Raw genomic sequence first — 22346 nt, forward strand, 5'->3', positions numbered from 1 at the left:
GCTTTAAGACACCCACTAGGGGCAAAGCCTGTTGAAGCCAGGTAAGCTAGGGAGGGATGGCAGAAGGAAGGGCATGTGGAGGGTGCAAAATGGTTGTGTGGGCCCCTTTAGGGCAGCGCGCAGCCTGCCTTGGTTTTCCCTCATGCCCCACAACCAGATGCTCAGCAAAAGCGCAGATGGGTGCAAAAAGGCCCCTTTGGGGTAACATGCAGCCTCCCCAGAGTCTCCCACACACCCTCCCGGCTCAGGCGGAGGCACAGTGCCTTTCCCAGGCCTTCCGCCCTCATCACGGTCAGATGGCTGGGCCTAGAGGATAGCCTGGGACCTATGGGATCTGTGGAAGTTCTGATCCTCTCCCTCCCTCCCAGTCCCTTGCTATCTGGCCAGCTTACCTTTGGAAGTAGGCCAGCAGAGCAAGCCTGCTCTTCTCCCAGCAGGGAGGAGGCTGGGGGCAGGGCATACCCAGCATTGGTACTCCATGGGCAAGTGGAAGCTCCTTATTGGTTGCCCATGCCATGAAGGACCAATCAGGTAGCAAGTGAGTTGGTTTAAAATAACCCTAAGGGAGATAATCACTAGAAACACTGATAGCTGGTGGCTGCAAGAATTCTGAGACTTTGTAAAAAATTATTCAGAGACACTTAAATCAAGTTATATAACATTTTTTAAATCTGAAAGTAGTATCATAACACAGTCTCAAACAAGAGGCAATTTTTGAATTTAAAAGTTAATTATAAATATAATGCACTACTGTAGTAAGAGGATAGTGAAACTTGCTAAGGTTAATATATAAGGTTCAATGTATTAATCTAGGAATATTTAGTGGTTGTTTTTGCCTTGGATCATTGCAGGCCAATGAAGATAAGTATGATGTAGAGTCAAATTCCCCAAATATATTCTAAATGCTAAACCAATTCTAGAAATCCCTAACAGCAAATTATATTCCATTTATTTTTTATTGGTTTATGAGTAACTGATCCAATTCCTACCATTTTGAGACAGTACCACCAAGTTTCGAAAAGAATCCCTCCTTATATCAGAAGCTATTACTTGCCCTTTTACAAATAGGGTTTTAACAGTCAAAATCTACAAGGTTAATGCAGATTCAAATGAGTAGCCATGTTGGTCTGAAGCAGCACAATAAAATCCAGAGTCCAGTAGCACCTTTAAGACCAACAAAGATTTATTCAAGGTGTGAGCTTGGGGTGCTTGCTTTGTTCGTCTTAAAGGTGCTACTGGACTCTGGATTTTATAAGGTTAATGTAGAACCTGTGATTGACTGTTCCGGCACCAGAGGGCATTCCAGAGGCAGAGATCTCTTGGAGATCCGGTTGTCACAGACGAGGAGCTCCTCACTCTCCCAGAGGATGAGCAGTCTGGTACTGACTACTGAGACTGAACCCTAATATTTGAAACCCTGGGACAAGACACCCACCAGCCCTGAAGACCCGCCAGAGGACCAGTGCCAGTGGCCCCAAGTCAAGACCCTGGCAAACCCTGAACAGCAGCATCAACATAGATCTGCCTTGACAGCTGCCAGAAAATCGGCACACCTGTCAGCTCACTGTCAAGGTAGATTGGGCCCAGCTGCACCTCCTTCCCTGGATGAGAGTAAATCAAGCTGCAAGCTGCTCCACCCTGCTCTGTGTATTTTAGGAGGACCTTGCCTCAAAGTCCTTCGTGGGTGCAATGCATGTGTTTCCTGTCTTCCCAGTCAACTCCTTGTTCCGGTTTACTTTGTTGAACCTCTGCTGACTGACTCCTGGTTCCTGACTTTGGCCAGACTCTTGACCAGGGGTAGTCAAACTGCGTTCCTCCAGATGTCCATGGACTACAACTCCCATGAGCTCTTGCCAGCAAATGCTAACCCTGCTCTTGACTATGCTCCCGGCTCTATACCTATAGCTAGACTTTGGCTTTGGCTTCTGACCAGGGTTTGGCTTTGACTATTTATCTGGCTCTTCACCCCAGCTCAGCTTGAATAGACTCCCTACCTTGCTTGCTGTGTGAACTATCTGACTTCTGACATTTTGTACTTTGATCTCTGGCTCTCACCTTGGCAAAATGACCTGGCTAAGTAGGTGCAGACTGGCAGGGCAGCACATATGCACAGCTTTAATTAGTTTATTTTTCATTGTTTTGTTGGTTTTCTAGACTGCCTCTCCCTGCAAGTGGGTTCAGGGCACTTTACAACATGTGTTCCATATACAATATGTTATAAAATTAAAGCCATATAACTACAAAAGCTCCATTTTGGTCCATTTCTTAATCAATTTCTTCCCATACTGTTAATAGTGAGAATGACCTGAAGGTGAATGCAAGAAGCACCCTAGATTTTATTGGTTGTGCTAGCTGATGGCTTGTTCAGGCCTCAACCAAATGTCTGGTGAAAGAGCAACATTTTGCAGGCCCTGGGGAACAGATAGTTCGGTCAGGACTCAGGTCTAAATTGGAAGCTCGTTCCACCAGCTTGGTGCCCTGGACAAGAAGGACAGATGCACTTCTTTTGTGCCATGAACCACCAGCATGTTGGTGCTTGACAATCATAGTGTCCTTCTGGGGGCATGATTCATATGAAGAGCTCCACCTTCTTTCAAACTAAGTAGTCAAATAGCATTTACTAGCGTTGGCTAAATTAAGAATTGCCAAACTGTGAGACAAAGCACCCCTGATTCCTCCCAAGGGTTCATGTGAATAGTAATGGGCTTATTCTACCTTGAAGATGTTGCTATTAGGGCATCTTTGCCTACCTAGCCCTTAACTTTAAGGCCAGAATTAGGAATGTGATAATTAATTCTTCATGAGTACCTGCAGCTCACAGGATAGGAGGTGGGAACCAAGAGTGATGAGATGACATGCTGGGAAGGGCTCATGGGAACTGTAGTCCATGGACATCTAGAGAGCCACAGTTTAGCCACTCCTGTTCTAGAGGGTTCCGGCGAGCACATGTCCTGATTGGATTGTCATCATCACTTGATGCAAGTTGGCAAAAAGAAAACGATAATTGGGTTAAGAGCCAGGAGAAGGGAACTAGCTTAGATTTTCATGGACTAAAGGTCTGGACTATGATATACAGTACTTCTATTCAATGGACAGCAACATAGAGAACGATGAATCTACGTCTGACTCTGAGAAAGCAAGATTGTGCCATCTAATATAGGTTCCAAATGTGTAAGTTAGTTTTTCTAGTAGTCTTTTTGCTGTATGGTCTTAGAGTGGTGTGTTCCCTGGAAAAAAAACTATTTTTATAAAATTATTCAAATTAACTTCATATTTCTTGACAACAATTGTTTTCTTGTGTGAACTAGGTCTGGAAATCCATAGTGTCCAGTCTTCGAATCCTTGACACAAGCCTTGGGCTTTTCTTCCATGGCTTATCTACATGATCCTCTTTGAACAATTTTATAAAATTAATGTTTTTCCCCTCAATTATATTGAAACAGCCTTGTTTGTTTCCAACTACAGTAAGTATCAGAGATACAAGTCAAAAGTAACATTCTCGTTATAGTCTATATATGTTACCAACTCATGACGATTCTACTGAATTTTGCTTCTGTAAGTATAACATGATGCTATGGAAATAACGTGAGAATAATAATTATATGAAAAGGCTAGAGGTTCTATTTATAAAAGTTGCTACAGTGCTAATGTTTACAGGGAAGAAAATCATAGAAGAACCTTTAGTTGAACAGAAAAGTTGCAATGTGTTTGAGAATTTATTCTTAGAAAACATTCACAAGTCTTATTTCCAAGAATTACTTACAAGAACTATTTAGAAGAACCTGTAATTGAAACATGCAAAATCTCCCCAACCCCTTTGTTAAGAATTTCCATGTGTTAGGAGCTTGGGAAGAAGGAGGAAACAAGGGGAGAAAGTGCAAAAGGGAACAAATCCAACCACTAATTTACCTTCATAAAGTAGTCCATTTAAAATTTAAACGTGAATGCCTACCTCCCACTGCAAGTGTGGTGGTATATTTCTGATCTGAAGTTTTCGACTCCTAGGGATAGAAAGAAAGAGAATCATAAAAACACAAACACTCATAGTGTACACTAGCTTTAAGATGGAAAACAACTGAACAAAATCAGTCCTACAAAGGAACAATGGTAGTACCAATCAACGTATGCTCTATTTCAAGTTGCTCTAAAAATGTTTTTGAGTTAACTGATCAGATACTTCAAAGCTATTGCTCTTCACAATATTTTGAGTAATGAAGAACATGCAAAAGCTTTTATTTCAAGATTACGAGTTCCTACCTCATAATGCCCAAGCACCGTGCCTATTCCGTTTTAACTTGGAAAAACTATCATGGGGAGGGAGTGTTGTCCTCAAAAATGTTTTCTGCATATGACATTATGCTAATTCTTATAAAAGACGGTCAGCTTAATTGACACTTCAGTTCCTAACATTCCACCCAGGATTCAAATTTCAGTGTCATATTTCAGGAATATAGCAGGTACACAATCTGTTTGCAGTTCCTACAAAAAAATACTAGCTACATCTTAAACTGATTGCTTCCTTATTTTTAATTCTAATGACATATAGGTTCAGTCAGCATATACCACACAGGTTCTCTAAGGCAGTGGTCCCCAACCCCCGGTCCGGGGACCAGTACTGGTCCGTAGATCAGTCGGTACCTGGCCGCAGCTCCTCCTCGTCCTCCTCCCCGGCTGCTGCCTCGGGGGCTACACTGCCACTCTGCCGCTGGCTCACCTTTGGTGCTTTCTGGCGGCTGCCATGGATGGGGCTCCCCCTTGGCGTGGCACTGCACAGCTGCTGCTGGCAGCGCCCCCCAGCGGACAGCAGGAAATCAGGGTCACCAGCGGGAAAGTAAGTGGAGCAGGAGCCTAGACAGCGGCAGCGACGTCCCTCAGCAAAAGACTACCCCCCCCCGGGGCTCAGTAAAATTGTAAAGCATTGACCGGTCCCCAGTGATAAAAAGGTTGGGGACCACTGCTCTAAGGACTGAAAGGTTATTCTTACAAGAACCCAGAAAAGCAAAATAAGGAGAATTCTAGGGTAGGGAGAAATGAAATCACACCAATATGAAATATTGTATGTCATATTAAGTTCCCACACAAGAGAGGAACTTAAGCACATTAGATGAAAACATCATCCATGTAAATACAACTGTAGTTTAAAATTTATTTATTTCATTTATTTTTCTTGATGAATCTTGATTCTAGTCCAATATTCAAAGAAATCCAATACTCAGATTTTGATTAGATATTTCTAAGATTCAGGAGATTTGTTCTATATAATGAAACATTTTATAATTTGAGCTGTGAACACCAGAAAGCCCTGCTGAAATGAGAAATTCAACAAGAAAAAACATTTTTACTTAGTTTCCCCTCCCCAAAAGGATCAGAATTACTCTAATCTCTTGCCTAATTACAGCTGATCAAATACTCGCAGTCTGTATCTCTTAAAACTGATACAGCAATAATTCTGAAGTTAAATTCTGTCATTTACTGATATACCAAAAAATCTATATTCATGTATTTAATTAATACTCAAAGAAATTCATCTTTCCCACAACAAGGATGTTTTCCTCTCCTTGCTAAGCTGGCGGTAGCTGGGACTCTCTATACCTTCCCTGAGAATTGGTGGACATTCAAAGCCCTCATTGCTGCTCAGTGCATTAGTGCCAAGATCAAGGTCATCTTGGCCCCGCCTCAGTTCCACTTAAAGCAAATCAACAATACTCCCGAACTCCTGAACAAATTCCCTATCAAGAAGTGCTTTGCATAGGCTATCCTGTTATTCTTGCCCACCGGCCGTTAAACTAGAACCAATTCATGGTATTTAGACCTATGAGTGGTAAAGATTTTAGAGCAACATAGACTGAACCTAAATTCTACCAGAAGGGTAAGTGATGATTGCAAGAACGAAGTTTAGAAATACCATCTGAATTCCCACCCACCTCACATGTGAAGAAAAAGCCCATTTTTAAGGGAGCCATGAAAATATGAAGCTAAGGAGGGGGAGGGACCTAGAGGATCTGATGACAGCTTAATCTTTCCTCTCTGCAGAGATCTTATCCGAAGATAAGGCTGCATCACAGGACTTCTGTGTTACTTTCTCTTTGACAGCCAAGAACACTAATGGAGTGGCATTGCTAGAGAGGCAGAAATCATAGAGAACTCTTCTAGTGGCTAGAGCATCAGAAAGTGCAAGATGTGGCATTCTTTTTACTTTCTTCCATGGCATTCGGATTACAAATATGGATAATTTGGCATCTTTAAACCATCAAACTGGTGTTAGGATTAGGAGTTAGAAATTGCCCAACAGCTGTTTGATATCCCGGAGTCTGTACGATAAGTACTTGGTGGAACAGCAATAAGAAGACCTGGCCCATTTGGAACACGGTTGCCTAGCAGACATGAAGAACATTATAACTATGGTTTAGTAAGTATATAACAGACTTAAAGTAATATATTACATTAAGTTTGTTTGTTGACTGCAGTTGCAAATAAGTCCATTGCTGGATTCCCCATTCGAGACACTACCCAATCGAACAATTCTGGCTTCAGTTGTCACTTCATCAATGATACAGTTGTCCTGCTGAGCCACTCTGCCCCATAGGTTCTTCTTCTCCCTCACATATTCGGCTCTTATGGACAGAAGGTAAGTCTCCACCCAGTGGAGCACTCTCATTGCCTCTCTAAGTTTGAGGATCTGGACCTTCCTTGATTGTTCAGATAAGCTATGTTGTCTGTTCTTACAACTATGTGGCTGTTTTTTAACTTGTCGTTGAAATACTGAAGAACTTGGAACACCGCTCTCATCTCTAGTACATTTATATGGGAGTAGCTCCTCCTGACTGAACCAACTCCCCTGTGCTGTTAAGCCTCCTACTGTCTCCCCCAACCTTTTAGGCTGGTGTCTGTAAACATTTACCTTTCCTGGCGGGGGCTGAATAACTTTCTTTTTGCCGGGTTGTGTTCCTATGTCCACCAAGCCATGGTGAGTTTTACAGCCAGTGGAACCCTTAGGTTTTTCAGTGATATGTCATCCTGGAAGTCTTTCAAAAAGTTCTGAAGCGGTCCTAAGTGAAGTCTTCCCCACTCTACCATGCACAGGTTTGAGATTAAGAGGCCTATCAGTCTTGCCAGCAACATGAGGGACGATGTTTTTCCTTTGATTATTTGCCTTGCCAGATCCCTGGACTTTTGCACTTTCTTGTCTGTCATATTAGGAACCAGAAATTCTGTAGTGTCTGCATTGCAATTTTGGTTTGTTTGTGTGACTGATCCCAGGTAGTCTAAATACAGATGTGTATGTATGTCCTGACTCCTGAGTAGAGCTACTGTGGCGATTAGCATCTTTAAAAAGAATTTGGGTGCTGTCAACAGTCCAAATGGGAATGCTCTGTATTGGTAATGTTCTGTGCCTATACAGAAGCAGAGAAACTTCCTCTGGGATTCCAAGATTGGCATGTGCAGGTAAGCTTCCATGAGATCCATGGAAGTGAGAAATTCTCCTTTTTGCAGGGCTTCTGAGATTGATTTTAAAGTCTCCATTCTGAAGTACCTTAGCCTTTAAAGAGGCTATCCGACCTCCCAACAGAATGTGAAAGTCATGCTTTGTTAGGCTTTCTGTCTCTATCCTGTTTGGAGGATGGTTTCCTCTCTGGAATCTATTGGAGTAGCCGTCCCAAAATGGCTGCTTAGTTGAGGACCAATTCTGACTGTCCTGTCTGTCTATTATAAGTGTTCTATGGGCAAAAGGGGCTTCCAGAAGGCTGATTAAACCTTCTGTCCATCCTGTGTAAAGTTCTAGGCATCACCTGTTTTTTTGTTGCATGTTTCCACCAATATCATCTCCAGTGACTCACCAAACACCTTAGAACCGTGGAAGGAGTAAGCCTTCATGATAGATTTTTTTTGGTGTCTGCCTGCCAAGCCCATAGTCATAAGGTCTTTCTAGCTGCTGCTGATGTGACCATCGCTCTGGCGTAGAAGATGGAAAAATCTAGGGTTGCATCGTTGTTAAACAAGCCACTTTTAATACTCTGTTCATCCCTTCCATTACCCGTTTATCTGGATCTGGAATCAATTGTATTAATTTCTTAACCCATGTAATAGTGGCTTTGGAAACTATGGATAAGATGGTAGGGGCTCTCATAGACATAGCCAAAGTTTTGTGTGCCTTGTGCAAGCCAAAACCAGCCTTTCTATCCATCATGTCTCTAAGATTAGTGTCACTGAAAGGAATCAACAGATTCAATTCATACCTGGTATTCAACACAGATATGACATAGTATTGAAATGTCCAACTTCCAGAACGGAAGTCTGCGCACCTTCCTTTCCAGATAAGACAGGTCTATTTTCATTTAAACATCTCATTTCTAATATTGCTATAAGCAGTTAAATTTTATTCACTGTCACATGAGAGGCTAACTATCATCTTTACTATTGGATTTTTACAGGATTCAGATTAAATTATCTTGAACTGTAATTTTAATAAATCTTCAGTCTTCTTTCAATATTACAATGTCAAAGGTTTAAAACATATAATATTATTATTTATTAGATTTATATCTGGCCACTTTACAAAGATTCACAATGGTTTACACATGTTCAAGAAAGGACTAGAAGTTTATTATTTTGGAATGGTACTTGCTTTTTGCTCTATGATGATGAAGCATGCTGAAAGAAACTGTTAAATAATGTTTTGGATCTTTATAGATTCTCTCAAGATACTCCTTAATATTCCATGGATAACTGATACATTACTTTTAAATACAATGACTAAAAATCTATTTGTTAAGTATACAGTATTAGATACTAGTAAAATTAAGATGAGTTTCACTGTTTGGAATACTAAAATGCTGTTTGACAAATATGTTGAGATTACCTTCTTTTTAAAAAATTATGTTTCGCTGACAGCAATTAGATCTGAAATGGAAGTTATGTGAACATATATGCAATGAATCTTCAGTGTTTTTAATTCTATCAGTACTAATTAGCACCCAATTAACAGTGCAGGAAATCAACAATTTACAGCACTGCAGTGGAATTCCAATAAATTAAGGCCATTGCCAAGGACAGTATATTACAACAGAAAAAAACTCTAATTGGATGAACAAATATACAGGTACTAAGAAGATACTGCCTGGTTTTCAGGTAGTCAACTACCTAAAGAAAAAAAATGTACTGTCCCTTGAACAAAGGCTTAAGATGTTATTTCCCATGTGATCTTAATGGCACGAAAAATTATACCTGACCATTTCTATACAATGAGCCACTGTTAAAAATATAGGGCATTTTCTACAAGTCCTGTTGGCAACTCTGCCTGATACATTTTACTTTAAAGCAAAGAATTATAAAACTTAATCTGGGAACTGGAGAGTTCTTTGGCATTTATATTGATTGTCTCTGAAGAATCAATTGTAATGCTCAAAAAGAAGAGGCAATATCTCAATACAAGAACCACTTAAACGCACTTTCAAAAACAACCACACCCACTACAGCAGCTTTCTTCAATGGAAATATTAAATTCCAAAATCTGCAGCTCTGTTATTAAAACAACTAAGACAACTTTCAAGTCAGTTTTCAAAATCCCCATCCTGTGTTAAGCAGTCATCAATAGTAAAGCAAGAAGGCTGGCTTCAGATAGCATGGAGAGAAGATGGTACTGCTATTTGAGGTGTTAGGGAACTGTCTGGAAAGACAGAAGTCATGCCTGGCACATGTAAGACATTTGCTTGCTGCATCATGGCAGCTTGTATTACGAGTTAGATCCAAAGAGCTTTCTAGGCTTCATTGTGCAATCCTATACAGCTCCTGGACTGATGAAAACAGGGCCACATTGCTAAACTTGAAACTGGCTAGGACTATAGGCAAAGAAAATTTTGCAGTTCAGGTTCCGATTATGGTAAAGAATAGTTTGGTCTGGTGGACCGAAGTAAAAAATCTGAAACAGGGCAAGTTATTCTCAGAAGAGAGAAAGGTGAAAATGTTCAGATGCCAGCCTGAATGGTTGGGAGGTAACCTGGGCAGGTCAGCATGTCCAGGGATAGTGGTCCAAGCAGGAGTCAACTCTCCCTATAAATCAGGGCGGTGCATCTGGCTCTTCTGCATTTTGACCAACTCTTAGACAAATGATACATCTTGGTCCAAGCAGACGATATTTCAGCCGAGGCATACTTGACCAAGCAAGGAAGGTCCAGGTTACCCTTTACACAAGGAGCCCAAATTAATTCTAAAATGGGCTGAAACCAGACTCTCTTCCCTCAGAGCGTAATATATTCAGGGGCTTCTGTATACCCAGGCTGACTGGCTCAGTCATCACCAGGTACTGGAATCTGAATGGGCAAGAATCACAGGGTGTACCTTCAGGTTTGCGACGACTTCGGAAGTACCATAGTGGACTTGTTTGACAGTCCAGAGAGTACTCATCTCCCTCACTTGTTCACCATGTTCTAACATTCCAGAGCGGAAAATTTCGATGCCCTGACATGTCAGTGGTGAAAGGGTCCCATGTATGTTTACCCCCATTTCCCATTCTTCCAGAAATGCTCAGGTGATTCTCACTGCTCTGTTTTGGCCACAAAGACTCTGGTTCACAGCCATTCTATGCCTTGCGGAGGATCCGCATCTCTCGCTTTTGGTAACAGCAGATCTATCAGTCCAGGGACCAATTTGACAACAGAATCCAGAATGGGTGCATTTGACTGTGTGGTGACTGAATGGTGAGTTGTCTTGACAGAAGGTCTGAGAGTTCAGTCCTTTTGAGTGTACTGCAGAAGTTTCTCTAAGGTACGTAGCTATGAAAGTTATTTTCTACGTGGCAGTAACCTCTGCTAGGAGGATCTCTGAATTGACTAACTTATCAGTGAGAAAGGAACATTGTGTTTTTCACAAACAAAGTGGTGCTCAGGACGGTTCCCACCTTTTGTCCCAAGGTCAATTCTCAATTTCATAAGACCCAAGAAATTGTTTTGCCTTCCTTTTGTCATCTCCTAAACACCCAAAGGAGATTTTATTGCATAGGCTAAATGTGCGCAGAGCACTGAATGCATATTTGATTAGTTCTATACTTTTTAGGAAATCAAGATTTTCTGTTTATTTCCGTGTCCCCTCCTAACAAGGGGGGAAAGATGTCTTCTATTTCAATTGGCAAATGTCAAAGGTCTTGTATTGCTGAAGCATACATGGCAGTGGGGTGTTCAGCTCCTCCTGACGAAAACGAGCATTTGGTACGCAGTACTGCTTCTAATGTGGCGTTCTGTAAGTCTGTTTCAGTGGAGCAGATTTGTAAAGCAACCAAATGGTCGCCAATTCCAACTAACAAAACACTATAAATCAGATACATTCATTTCGGCAGATGCGTTCTTTTGTAAGTGTTGGATGCAGATGACTCAGTCCCATCCGGGGCTAACTAATGGTTCTTTCATGTCCCATAATGGATGGAGTCCTAGAACCAGGGGAGAACAACCATGGGATACTCACCATGAACAGTTCTTCTCCCTAGGCTCTAGAGCAGTGGTCCCCAACCTTTTTATCACCGGGGACCACTCAACGCTTGACAATTTTACTGAGGCCTGGTATGGGGGGGGGGGGTAGTTTACTTCTCTACTCTCAACCACTGCCCTAACGCTCTCTGATCGCTATGATAATGTTTAAACATCCCTTCAAAATAAGATACAGACACGCCACAACAATGAACATAAGGAACAATTTATTTTCATGGAAATTTTAACTCATGACATTGACAAATCAATGGGAACCCTGAGCTTGTTTCTCTGCAACGAGATAGTCCCATCTAGGAGTGATGAGAGACAATGACACCCGAAGTGTGTTGTAAAGGGCCGGGGGGGGGGTGAAGTAAAGGGCTGGGGGGGGGGGGAAGGTGTCCACGGCTCACCTCCAATTAGTCGACGGACCACATGTGGCCCGCAGCCCATAGGTTGGGGATCACTACTCTAGAGCTCCAACTAGATGGAGTCCTAGAGACCAGGGAGAAGGACCCTTCAGGGTGAATATGCAATGCTTGTACTCAATCCCCCTAACGGTAGGATCCATACTACATTTTACCAACGTCAGTAATATTATGAATATCATGTAGAACATTGTCTTTACTGATATCAAGGTAAACTATGTCCACAATATTCTCCTACTCTAAAAATGTAGGAATCTCCCCAAATTAGAAGTTGGCACTCCTAACCACTATACCAAGCAGGGCCTGTCACTTGTGGGGATGCTTCCATGCTTGGGTGGAGATGGATGGGATTAGCAATAGTCTCTTAATTACTTCTTTCCACAATTGGGAAAGCGACTAACATTAATCATTAAGCTTGACATTTTTATATCCCGTTTGGTTTTGTGAATGACATCTGAACCCAAAAAACAGTTTTCGTTAGGAAGGAACTAGCAAGGAACTATCCAATCTTCGTCATCATCTTGCATATTTGTTGTGACACTGTTTACTAATTTACTACTACCATATTTGCCGGCGTATAAGATGACTGGGCATATAAGACGACCCCCCCAACATTTCCATTCAAAATATAGTTTGTTACACTACATTACAGCAGTGGTCCCCAACATTTTTATCACCGGGGACCACTCAACGCCGGGGACCACTCACCGCCTTTTACTGAGGCCCGGTGGGGGGGGTAGTTTACTCCTCTATTCTCAACCACTGCCCTAGCGCTCTCTGATCGCTATGGTAATGTTTAAACATCCCTTCAAAATAAGATACAGACACGGCACAACAATGAAGTGTGTTGTAAAGGGCTGGGGGGGATGAAGTAAAGGGCTGGGGGGGGAGAAGGCGTCCTTCGGGGCCCACCTCCAATTAGTCGGACCACATGTGGTCCGCGGCCCACAGGTTGGGGATCGCTACATTACAGTACCTGTCATTGTCACCATTGTACGGCCGCAGCGCCTCCAGCCCATCCCTGCATCTCCCTGTGACCGGCACTAGTGTGCAAGTGCGCACGTGTGACTCTGCGTAGGCAAGGGGCGGGCTGGAGCACTGCTGCTGCCCGCAGAGCAGAACGGGCCGGTCACGCCGAAAAGGCTGGCACCCCTGTCTCGCTGTTGATGCTCGCCGCAGCCTCACTGATGAACTGATGCGGCCGCTCTGGATACCGCACTATATTGGATGGTATGTACAATGAGGTGGGCGGGCATCGGGAGGCCACTATGGGCACCGGGCGGGTATCGGGAGGCCACTATGGGCAGCTATGTCTATCCCAATTGAAGTGCACCCGGCGTATAGGACAACCCCCCCAACTTGGAGGCATGTTTTTCAGGGGGGAAAAGTAGTCTTATACACCAGCAAATACTGTAATTTACTCTCTCCTTATATCTGTACGCTTATGATTTTTGTTTCTTTGTCTGAGGAAGTGTGCAAGCACATGAAAACTCACACCTTTAATAAAACTTTGTTGGTCTTAAAGGTGGCTTTGGACTCACATTTTTCCCTTGCTACTTCAGACCAACATGGCTACCCACCTGAAACAAATACAGAAATGACTAAAACACTCCTTTTATCTATGCTGTCTCCCTTCACATTTCTAATAAATAACATGTCCACTGCACTCCAGCATGCCTATAAAGAAAAGCTAAAAAAACAGAACCTTTGCAAATAAATGTGTAATGCTCAATTTGTACATGATGTACTAATCAGTTCAAACACTGTACTGAAGTAGTTTCAATCTTTATATATATAAAAGATAAAAGAAATCACAAATGTACCTCAAGAAAAATCACCCTATTCATCATAAATAATTGAAAGAAACAAATAAACATCCTCAAATTCATTGCTCAGCCACCCATCTTGGTGGCTATTGTTCCACCATCCTTGGATCTGGTTTCTGCTGATAGTTTCACCCCACACCTACTATTGTTGAGGCCTACTTCCATAATTCTTAGAAACAGACATTAAGAACTCTCACCATGAGTATCTTGGTAATGTGATAACCATAACTGCATTTAATTGCTGCAAGCCTTTTGGATCCAATATTTGGCTGAAATGAATGGCTAAGATATCTTTATCATTTGCTTATAACTCTGTTGGTTCACTATATCTGATTATAACTGAGCTATAATTCCAGCAGATGGAGATTCTTTTTCTTTCCTATTAGGGGTAATAATCACCAACAAATTTGCAAGCATGAAGTTTCTCTAAATATTTGTGATGGTATACTAATATCAAACCTGTAAAAATGAATTGTATGCTTTAACTTTAATTGATCAGCAATCTGTTCTTTAGGATAATCGCAAATTATACAATTTGTATAGACAAAATAAAATTGCTCATAGCCTCTAATGTACGAAGTTCTCCTTCTTCTCTACACTAAGCAGTCCAAATAATTTAAGTCTCCTTTTCAGGGAAGAAGCTGCTCCTATTTTCATGTCTTTCCCATATATACAGTATTATTTTTGCAGTTGGGACAGCAAAACAGTACAAAACATTCCAAATTCCACCAAGTATTAGTAAAGGGGGCAGAATGGTTAGGCACCAGATGGCAAATGAAAAAGCCAGGAGAACAAACCTGAGAAAGCTGAGAAAACCTCAGATTCCTAACAAAAAAAAACTTCTCTCCAGAGTCATGGGAGACTTGACAACTACTGCTGACCTTATGCTGCTGCTGTCGTGGCATAAAGCCATCAGTCAGCTGCTGCTGACAGGGTGAAAGGAAGCAAAGAGTATGCCATTTGCTCAACAGGGCAGAGAGAGGTGGCATGAAGGGAGAGGTGCCTACAGATACACAGCAGTAAGCTCAATTTTTAATCATATGCAAAAGGGACAGTTAAAAGGATCTCAAAGGGTGTCAGGGGGTACCCATGTCCAAAGTCTGACTGCTATCCTTCCCAAGAATATGATCTTTTAAACCATAAGTTTTCAAGGTATGGAAAAAACTGGCTTCTTCCTAGGTCCTCTTCCAGGAAAATGCTGCTGCATGTTCTACAAAGGCAAGAAACACACCTGGTCCTCTAATGGCAGTACTAATGACGAACACTGAAGAGGAGAAAGGGAAGATTAAGAACGGGGTGTGTGGAAATCTCCCTCACAGTTTCAAAGATTTAAAGAATTTTCAGGAAACAAACTATGAGAACAGCTACCCAGATCATGGCTGCTGGTACCACTGGGGATAAGATACAAACTCACCCCTCCATCAGCCATTATAGTAGTTTGAACACTCTGAGATCTGGGCCACTGAGGGAAATGAATGAGCCTTGCTTTGCTTGCTCTCTGAATATAAGACAAGCTCCTGTAACAGCTTCGGGACTAAAATGGGGAAGGAAGTGATTGCTATCTCAGAAACACGTACACATGTCCCCACAACTGCTCTGAGGGCTGATCAGCACCACTCCAGATCCAGGCACTGTAACAGCTGAGGCAGCAGCTGTCATGGGAACCAGTGGCATAGAACTGGAATAGTTGAGTGAGAATTAGCAGAGGGTCAAAGGAGAGAAAACATTGCCATGGTTTCATCCTGTCCTCTCCCTTTCTGTACAATTTTGCCACATGTAGTTGCTATTTTCAGGCCTCAGAGTTAACTTACAATTTTTCATTTTCATACCACATTGCATAGTATGGAACTTTCTACCAGGATCCAATAAACTATTTCCTGGGTAATCACAGCTCATGTATATCCCCATGAATGAGTAAAAATTGCCTGCAAGTAAACTGGCTCTACTTTCAATAGCACGTACGATGGTCTATTGGGTAAACCCAGTTGGTAAAAAGCAACATCACACAATTACTGCCATATCTATGCCATCTCCCTCTGACCCCTAGCAGTGTGGCTAGGCTCATGAGCAAGCACAATGTTTTCCTAGCAAGAAGAACAGCAAATAAATTTGTCATGTATCTGAATGTATTACAATTTCTGCCCTACCATCAGACTTTATAGTCAAAAGAGCTGGTATCTAAAAGCTGGTGTCCTTGTACAGAACCTGCCTTCTAGCTTTGAGCAAAGCACAACAGCCACCACTTGAATTATAACTGACAAAATTGAGTTAAGTCATTTGACAGTTTTACCTTGGGTACCATCTCTATTCCACACAGAAAACAATGCCATTTTGTATTATCTTCACAAGAGCATTCTTCTGACTTGGACATGTGTCAGAACTGGATTCAGTTTTGAATACCAGGTTTTCAGATGATTAGCAACAGTAAGATGAAGATGTAAACAAAGTGTTGTAAAAGGGTAAACACTAGTTAAATACATAAGAACATCAACGCTTAGAATCATTATTCCCCAATCCATTACAAAAGATGGGGATGTATTTTAAATTGGAAGAAAACTGAGTTAAACATTAAGAAACTTTGACTTATAGTCAGTATTACTGATGATCGATACCATGATCAATTGCACTATGATCCAATAGATTAGGCTGTTCCTTTTCAAAGATTGGCTGGGTCCGTCCTTAAGCTTTAACACTAGTTTTTACATCCTCCATGAGAAATTATATTGTATTTGGGCATTCCGCTTGGAAAAAGTCTTCCTTTTTTACACTGCTTACAAATTATAAAAAGGATGAGACATTCACTGCCTTAAAAAAAGTCCAGTTTGCCATTTTGTTACTTAAAACTGTCACAAAAAACTAAAAATTATGATGCCTCCTATACACAGCTAAGGCTTTTTCTTTGGTATAAAGATTCAAACACAGAAATGTACATTATAAAAAAAGAGTATAATCATGTTACATAGCACTTCCAGTATCAGCACTTTAAACTCACTGATTTTGTCTGAGGAATAAAAATAACCACTACAGTCTACCTGCTTCAAACAGGTCCTCAACAGAATTTAGTAAGGATTGGATTAGGTTGGGACAGGAAGGTACATGTAAACTATCTATATACTATCTTTTCTATTCTATCTAATAAAATGTGATGGGTACTCATGACGTGCAAGCCCTCTGATTGGCCCTCAGAGAGAGGGCCCTTCCCCCTGGGCCAATCAGAGGAAGCGGTGTGCCTTCAAAGAGCACCATGCAGCCTCTGATTGGCCCTAATTTAGGGGGCCCTCTGCTACTGAACATCAATCATACGTTGCCCCCCTCACTTCTTGCTCTCCTTCCTAGCAACCCAGCCTCAATGTGGGGCAAGGAGCCCCTCCAGCCTCAGGCATCAAGTCTTGCTCTCCTCCCCAGCCTCTCAGTCCCTGAGCGAGGCCAAGAACACCACTATTCTCTGCCCTCAGATCTCACCTCCCCAGCTTCTCAACCCCTCCAGAGCCAAAAGTACCACTATCTTTTGCCGTCAGTTCTCTTGCTCCCCCCGCCCCCTCAGCCCCTTTGCGGAGCCAGCAGTGCTGCCAGCCTCTGCCATTGGGTCTCATGCTCCTCCCCATCTCTGTGTAAGGATAGGAGCTCTGGTGCCCTCTGCTGTGGGGTCTTCTGCTCTTCCCCGGGCTCCCAGCCTCCACGCAGAGCCATGAGCCTCCGGTTCTCCTGCCTTCTACGGTAGCCAGTGAGAAGTCAGCCATGCACTCTGCCTCTGCCCTACCCACTGCCTGCTAGCCCATTTTTACGGTGGGCTTTGCCCCAGTAATGCATAAAAAGCAAGGAATCTAGTGCTATGAGAGGGACACAAAAAGCTACATAGCAGAGAACCCCCCTCCCCCTCCCAGTGGAATACCTGACTGAGTTCTTCTTTCCACTCCCAAATAGCCAGCTGCTTAGACGTTGCCTCCCCCCCCCCCCCAAAAAAAGCCCTTATCAACAATGAGGGTTGAAATGCCTTTTTGTTCACTTTCTATTGCAGAGGTCCCCAACTTGATATTCATGGGCACCAAAGATTTTTAGAAAGCTCTTTCCCTAGCAAGGCTTCTGACTGGCCACTGGAGATTTCATTGTGCAGATTTTTTAAACGTTGCTTTGACAGCAGCTGCCACAACACAAAGATCTTCACTGTATGATTGTAGGTTAAATGTGGCAGCTACTTTGTAGCTGGCTCTGCCTCATGGGGCAGCCATTTTGTGGCTGCATCCATCACACTGTGTTAGAATTCCAAAGATGGTGACCTCTGCTCTATTGTATGGTGAGCGTACTGTATTATATATATTATATATTATATATATACTGCCCATATTATATATATGTTGCACCTGAATGTTTTCTGGTCAGTTTCTAAAGACTAAATATTACTCACCTATGATTCAGGAAATATAACATTTCAATTTGTAATCCAACAGAAGAAACCAAGGTGGATCAGCACCTGTCTTCAAAACTTGTCAGAAGATTTGTAAGGAATAATGAAATCCTCAAAGGTTGATCCAAGATGCAGGACCCAGCTGGCCAGTGTCTGTTCCCCGTCCATCCCCTTACTAAGCAAAACTATCACACAACAAATGGCATCAGTGCTTTCTGAATAGTCAATTTGCTGTATACATATTCCTCCACAAGATAACAGAAGCTGGGAAGTAACTTAAAGGATTGTAAACATTTTTTCCAACACACATGTACTATCTTGTTATGCACATTCTCTCCCCTCCCTCCAATTTATGGAACTGATGATCACAACTAATACTTCACATTCTTTTAGAAAGGATGACAAGCAGCCAGCATTGTTTCAATACCATTGCCAAGTTCTGAATGAAGTGCTCTAAGCTTCTATGAAGTATTTAGTAATTCTTTCAGAACCATGTGATTATGAATGCAAAAACTGTACATTCTTTTTGTGCTCCCTTGAGATTTCCCTAGCAAGCCAGAAATCAGTTTCTGGCTAAAGTCATGTTATGGATGATTTGCTCTTCTTCACTTTCCCTCCCATTGAGTTTTGTCTCACTTAGTATCCCGCCTGGAACATATACCATCATATCAAAGCCCTATCTAAACATACACAGTTTGCCTGTCACAAAGTATTAGTGAGTATTCTATTTATTATTTATATATATACCGCCCTCCCCTGAGGCTCTATACCACTGTAGCCCTAAAATGCCTTTCGCTGTAGGCATAAAAGTTGCTTTTGCGAGTGTGTGCACCCCTCCAATCAAAGTCCAAACTGTTGGAAATCAGTGACTGCTGGGCCCTAAAAATTCCATTAGCAAATCAATCCAGTTTTTAAAGATTGGTCCTTTGAATTAAATTTAGGTTGATAAGAAGCCTCAATACCATTATGTGACAAAGAGATGGGTAAAGTCTTCTATGTCTTCCCTGGCACTTGGTCTCATAAAACTAAGTGAGGGCCAAAAATCAACAAATACTGAGGGTAGTTAGAATAAATATTCCATGGAAGATTTGTAGAATGGATAAGAATTTCCATTTTTTAACAATCATTATTTACTTCCATACACTTTTGAGGTTTTTAAAGAAAAATCTACACATTTAAATATATCTTATTAAATTTAACTTATTTTCCTGTGAAATGATTTTGTAAAACCAAGTTGTCCATCTACTTTAAAAAACTAACTGTACTATTTATCCCACAAAACCAAGGCCAAAACCACTTATCCCAGCTATACACACCAGCTCCTTAAAAGAGGGGAGGGAAAGAACCTAGAACTCCGAATATATATATATTAGATATAATCTTGATGTACTTACCTGAACTCTACATCACTTGTAATTATTTATGCACCTCTATAAAAAAAGCTTATCTTTAAATTACACCCAGCAGTTATAGACTGTAATCCACTGGTAAACAAAATAATGTAGGATAGTCCTATGCACATACTCAATTCTTTTCTTTGTACGTAAACATGAAAGAACTATCCATTTTTGAAATCCTAATCTGAAAGTCATATACATGGCAATTATTTACAAGTTAATAGTGTTTAGTAGGAAGCAACTTAAATAACTAAATGAACCATTGCAAGCTTAAATTGAAATGAGTCTCTACATCATAAAAAGCTATTTTTTGTACCCTGCTGGGCAACTGAACTATTTATAATCATAAAGTTTTGAGGGTGGAAGCTATGTTTCTCTGAACATCAGCCATATTATAAAATGCCTTGGAACATGTTTCTACATGAAAGGCCTAATGCAGCATTCCTTTAAATAAACTTTGTAAAGTTCACAGCAATAAAGCATAAGAGAAAAATCGAAAATTCACCAGTGAGAACTTTAATGTTTTAGAATCTTTGTATTTTCATTATTACTCAAGGAAATCAGAACATCATAATACTACAATATGATAAGTTTCTGAATTACATAAATTAATTTATACTTAGACATTAACATAACATGTAGTAAAACGGGTCCTTTTTAATGCTATTGAAATTATTTCATTTACAACTTGTGCTAGTATTATACTAGTACCACAGAATACTTCCATAATCATTCTTTTAAAAACTGCAACCTCCATACAATATTGAATAAGCCTTGTAGAGTTTAACTCTCCAAACCAGATATCCAATAATCAGCTGTAACCTCTTCCAAATATCTTTGCTGTAGATCTAAAAAAGGCTATTTATAGTATTCATGCCTATGCATCCAAACTAAACAAGTACTTACAAAATCTGTTTGTGCTGCTCCAGACAACAGGAGTTAGCTTCATAATGTAACAGTTTATGCAATAAAAATATCTTTAATGGTACATACATTAAAATACCCTTCCTACCTATACATTGGAGCCCATAAAAATAATTCAGTTCTATAGTCACTTCATAAAGCACACACAAAATAGTTATAAATAAACTCTGTTTTGTCATCAGATAGATATCAGCCTCCCATACAGATACTTCTACACATGAAAAAGGGCACTCCTATCCTATGCCTATATATTCCAAAGGCAATCCCACAGAGTTAAATTTCACAAAACAGTCAATACCAGATATACAGGGATACAGCTTCCCTATTTTAAAATGCAAAGAACTTATTCTTACTCTCCAACCCCTATCCAAAAAAGTATTATCCAAGATCCAATCCCACTATGAAACCCTGAAGCTGTTTTAAACTTAAATGTGGCTCCATCTTCTAAGAGATTCACATTTCTCTATAGTCACAACCATTAGTTGACATTATTATATTTATGAATATAAAAATGAGTATTACAAAGTAGTATGTGGCTTTTAGGAATAACTCATGGTTAATTACCAATAAGACCACACATGAGATTAACTGCCTTCACCCATTTTCAAAGTAAAAACAATATATCAAAAATTACCTTTGTCTTTTGGGAACTGAATGCTCAACTTCTATGAGTTTACCATGAAGTTCAACTTTACCTGTAAGCAGGAACATAATATGTTTTACAGAACTTTGTTTTGCTCCTCCTCAAACCCCCCCCCCCCGCTTTCTATGGCCCCTCCCAAACTCTGGTGTAAAACAACACAGGAAATACAAATGCAACATATTAGGTCATTCACCAAAAAGTTACACTGCAGTAACAGAAACATGGTAGGCATGGCACCCACAAACCAAGACACTGGTTTTCATTTAGGTTCTCAGTTCTAATAGGAATGTTTGAATAGGTGAACTGGGAACTCAGGTCACTTTAATGTTTATTCCTTTCTAAAGTGACATGTAGAAACAGTAACTGCACATAAAAATAAGTACACACGCATATGCCTCCCTGACGAGATTAACAGGCCTCTAATCTCTTGTCAAGAGGAAACAGGAACTGCTGCTTGTAGTGAAGGAGTGTTTCCCTACACGTTTCCCTTGAAGAGCACCCCCTTTGAGCCTTCCCTCACATAGCCATTCCAGCAAAGGGCCAAAGACACACACCCCCATCCCCCAACGTCAACCCTGAGGTGGAGACTGGAGAACAAGCCAAGTCCCCGAACGAGATCACCCGACCTAACGAGCCTCCCCCCTTCAGCCCGCCAAGTTGCCCTTCCCACAAAAACAGGATGTAGAAACGGAGGAGACGACATGCTGGCTGGCTGAGCCAGGGAGCCAAAGGGAAAGCGAAATAAATGACAACCCCGGTGCGGCGGGCCTTCAGGCCTCGACCTCTCTCCAGCAAAGGGCAAAGTGCGGGGATTGTTTTTGCTTTGCTTTTTAGGCGTCCGAAGTTTGGCTCCTCAGCCAACAGCACCTTAAGGCTCGGAGACTGGACACCCCGCTGCGAGGCGAGTCAGGAGGGCGCAGAAGTACGAAGGGGAAAGCGAGAGTCTCCGAGCCTCTGCGGTTTGCGCCCGGCCAGCCTCTGAGGCGGCACGTTATGCCCGTGGCCAACACTCGCCCCTCAGGTGCCCTCCTGCCCTTTCCCTGGGCGGCCCCAGACCCTGTTGGGCTCGGCGCCGGCTTCGAGGGCCACCGTGTTCCGTGGGGGGGGGGGGGGCGGCGAGCAGTCCCTGCGCAGCGGAATGGCTGGCTCGCTGGGCCCCGGCGTGAATGCTCACCTCCCCCTCTGCTGTGGCCACAGCTCTTTGGCGTGCCTCGCCCCCTCCTCCGTGCCGCAAAAGCGGGCTGCTTCTCACTCCCACACCCCG

General features: G+C 41.8%; 1 protein-coding gene across 3 annotated transcripts in view; it reads right to left on the minus strand.

Annotated features, from left to right (window-relative positions):
• IGF2BP3 (insulin like growth factor 2 mRNA binding protein 3) overlaps nucleotides 1–22346 on the minus strand; it is an 85328-nt gene that overhangs the window by 57943 nt on the left and 5039 nt on the right. For 2 of the 3 annotated variants that reach the window (XM_077303270.1, XM_077303269.1), the window contains 2 exons: nucleotides 21074–21134; nucleotides 3953–4001 (listed from right to left, as the gene is read on the minus strand). In XM_077303270.1, coding sequence (XP_077159385.1) covers nucleotides 3953–4001; nucleotides 21074–21134 — 110 coding nt within the window. Of the gene's footprint in view, nucleotides 1–2808; nucleotides 3915–3952; nucleotides 4002–21073; nucleotides 21135–22346 lie in introns of those variants that run through there. The other variant, XM_077303271.1, reaches the window with a different exon arrangement.

Source organism: Paroedura picta, chromosome 11, assembly GCF_049243985.1.
Source record: "Paroedura picta isolate Pp20150507F chromosome 11, Ppicta_v3.0, whole genome shotgun sequence".
NCBI classification, from domain to species: Eukaryota; Metazoa; Chordata; class Lepidosauria; order Squamata; family Gekkonidae; genus Paroedura; species Paroedura picta.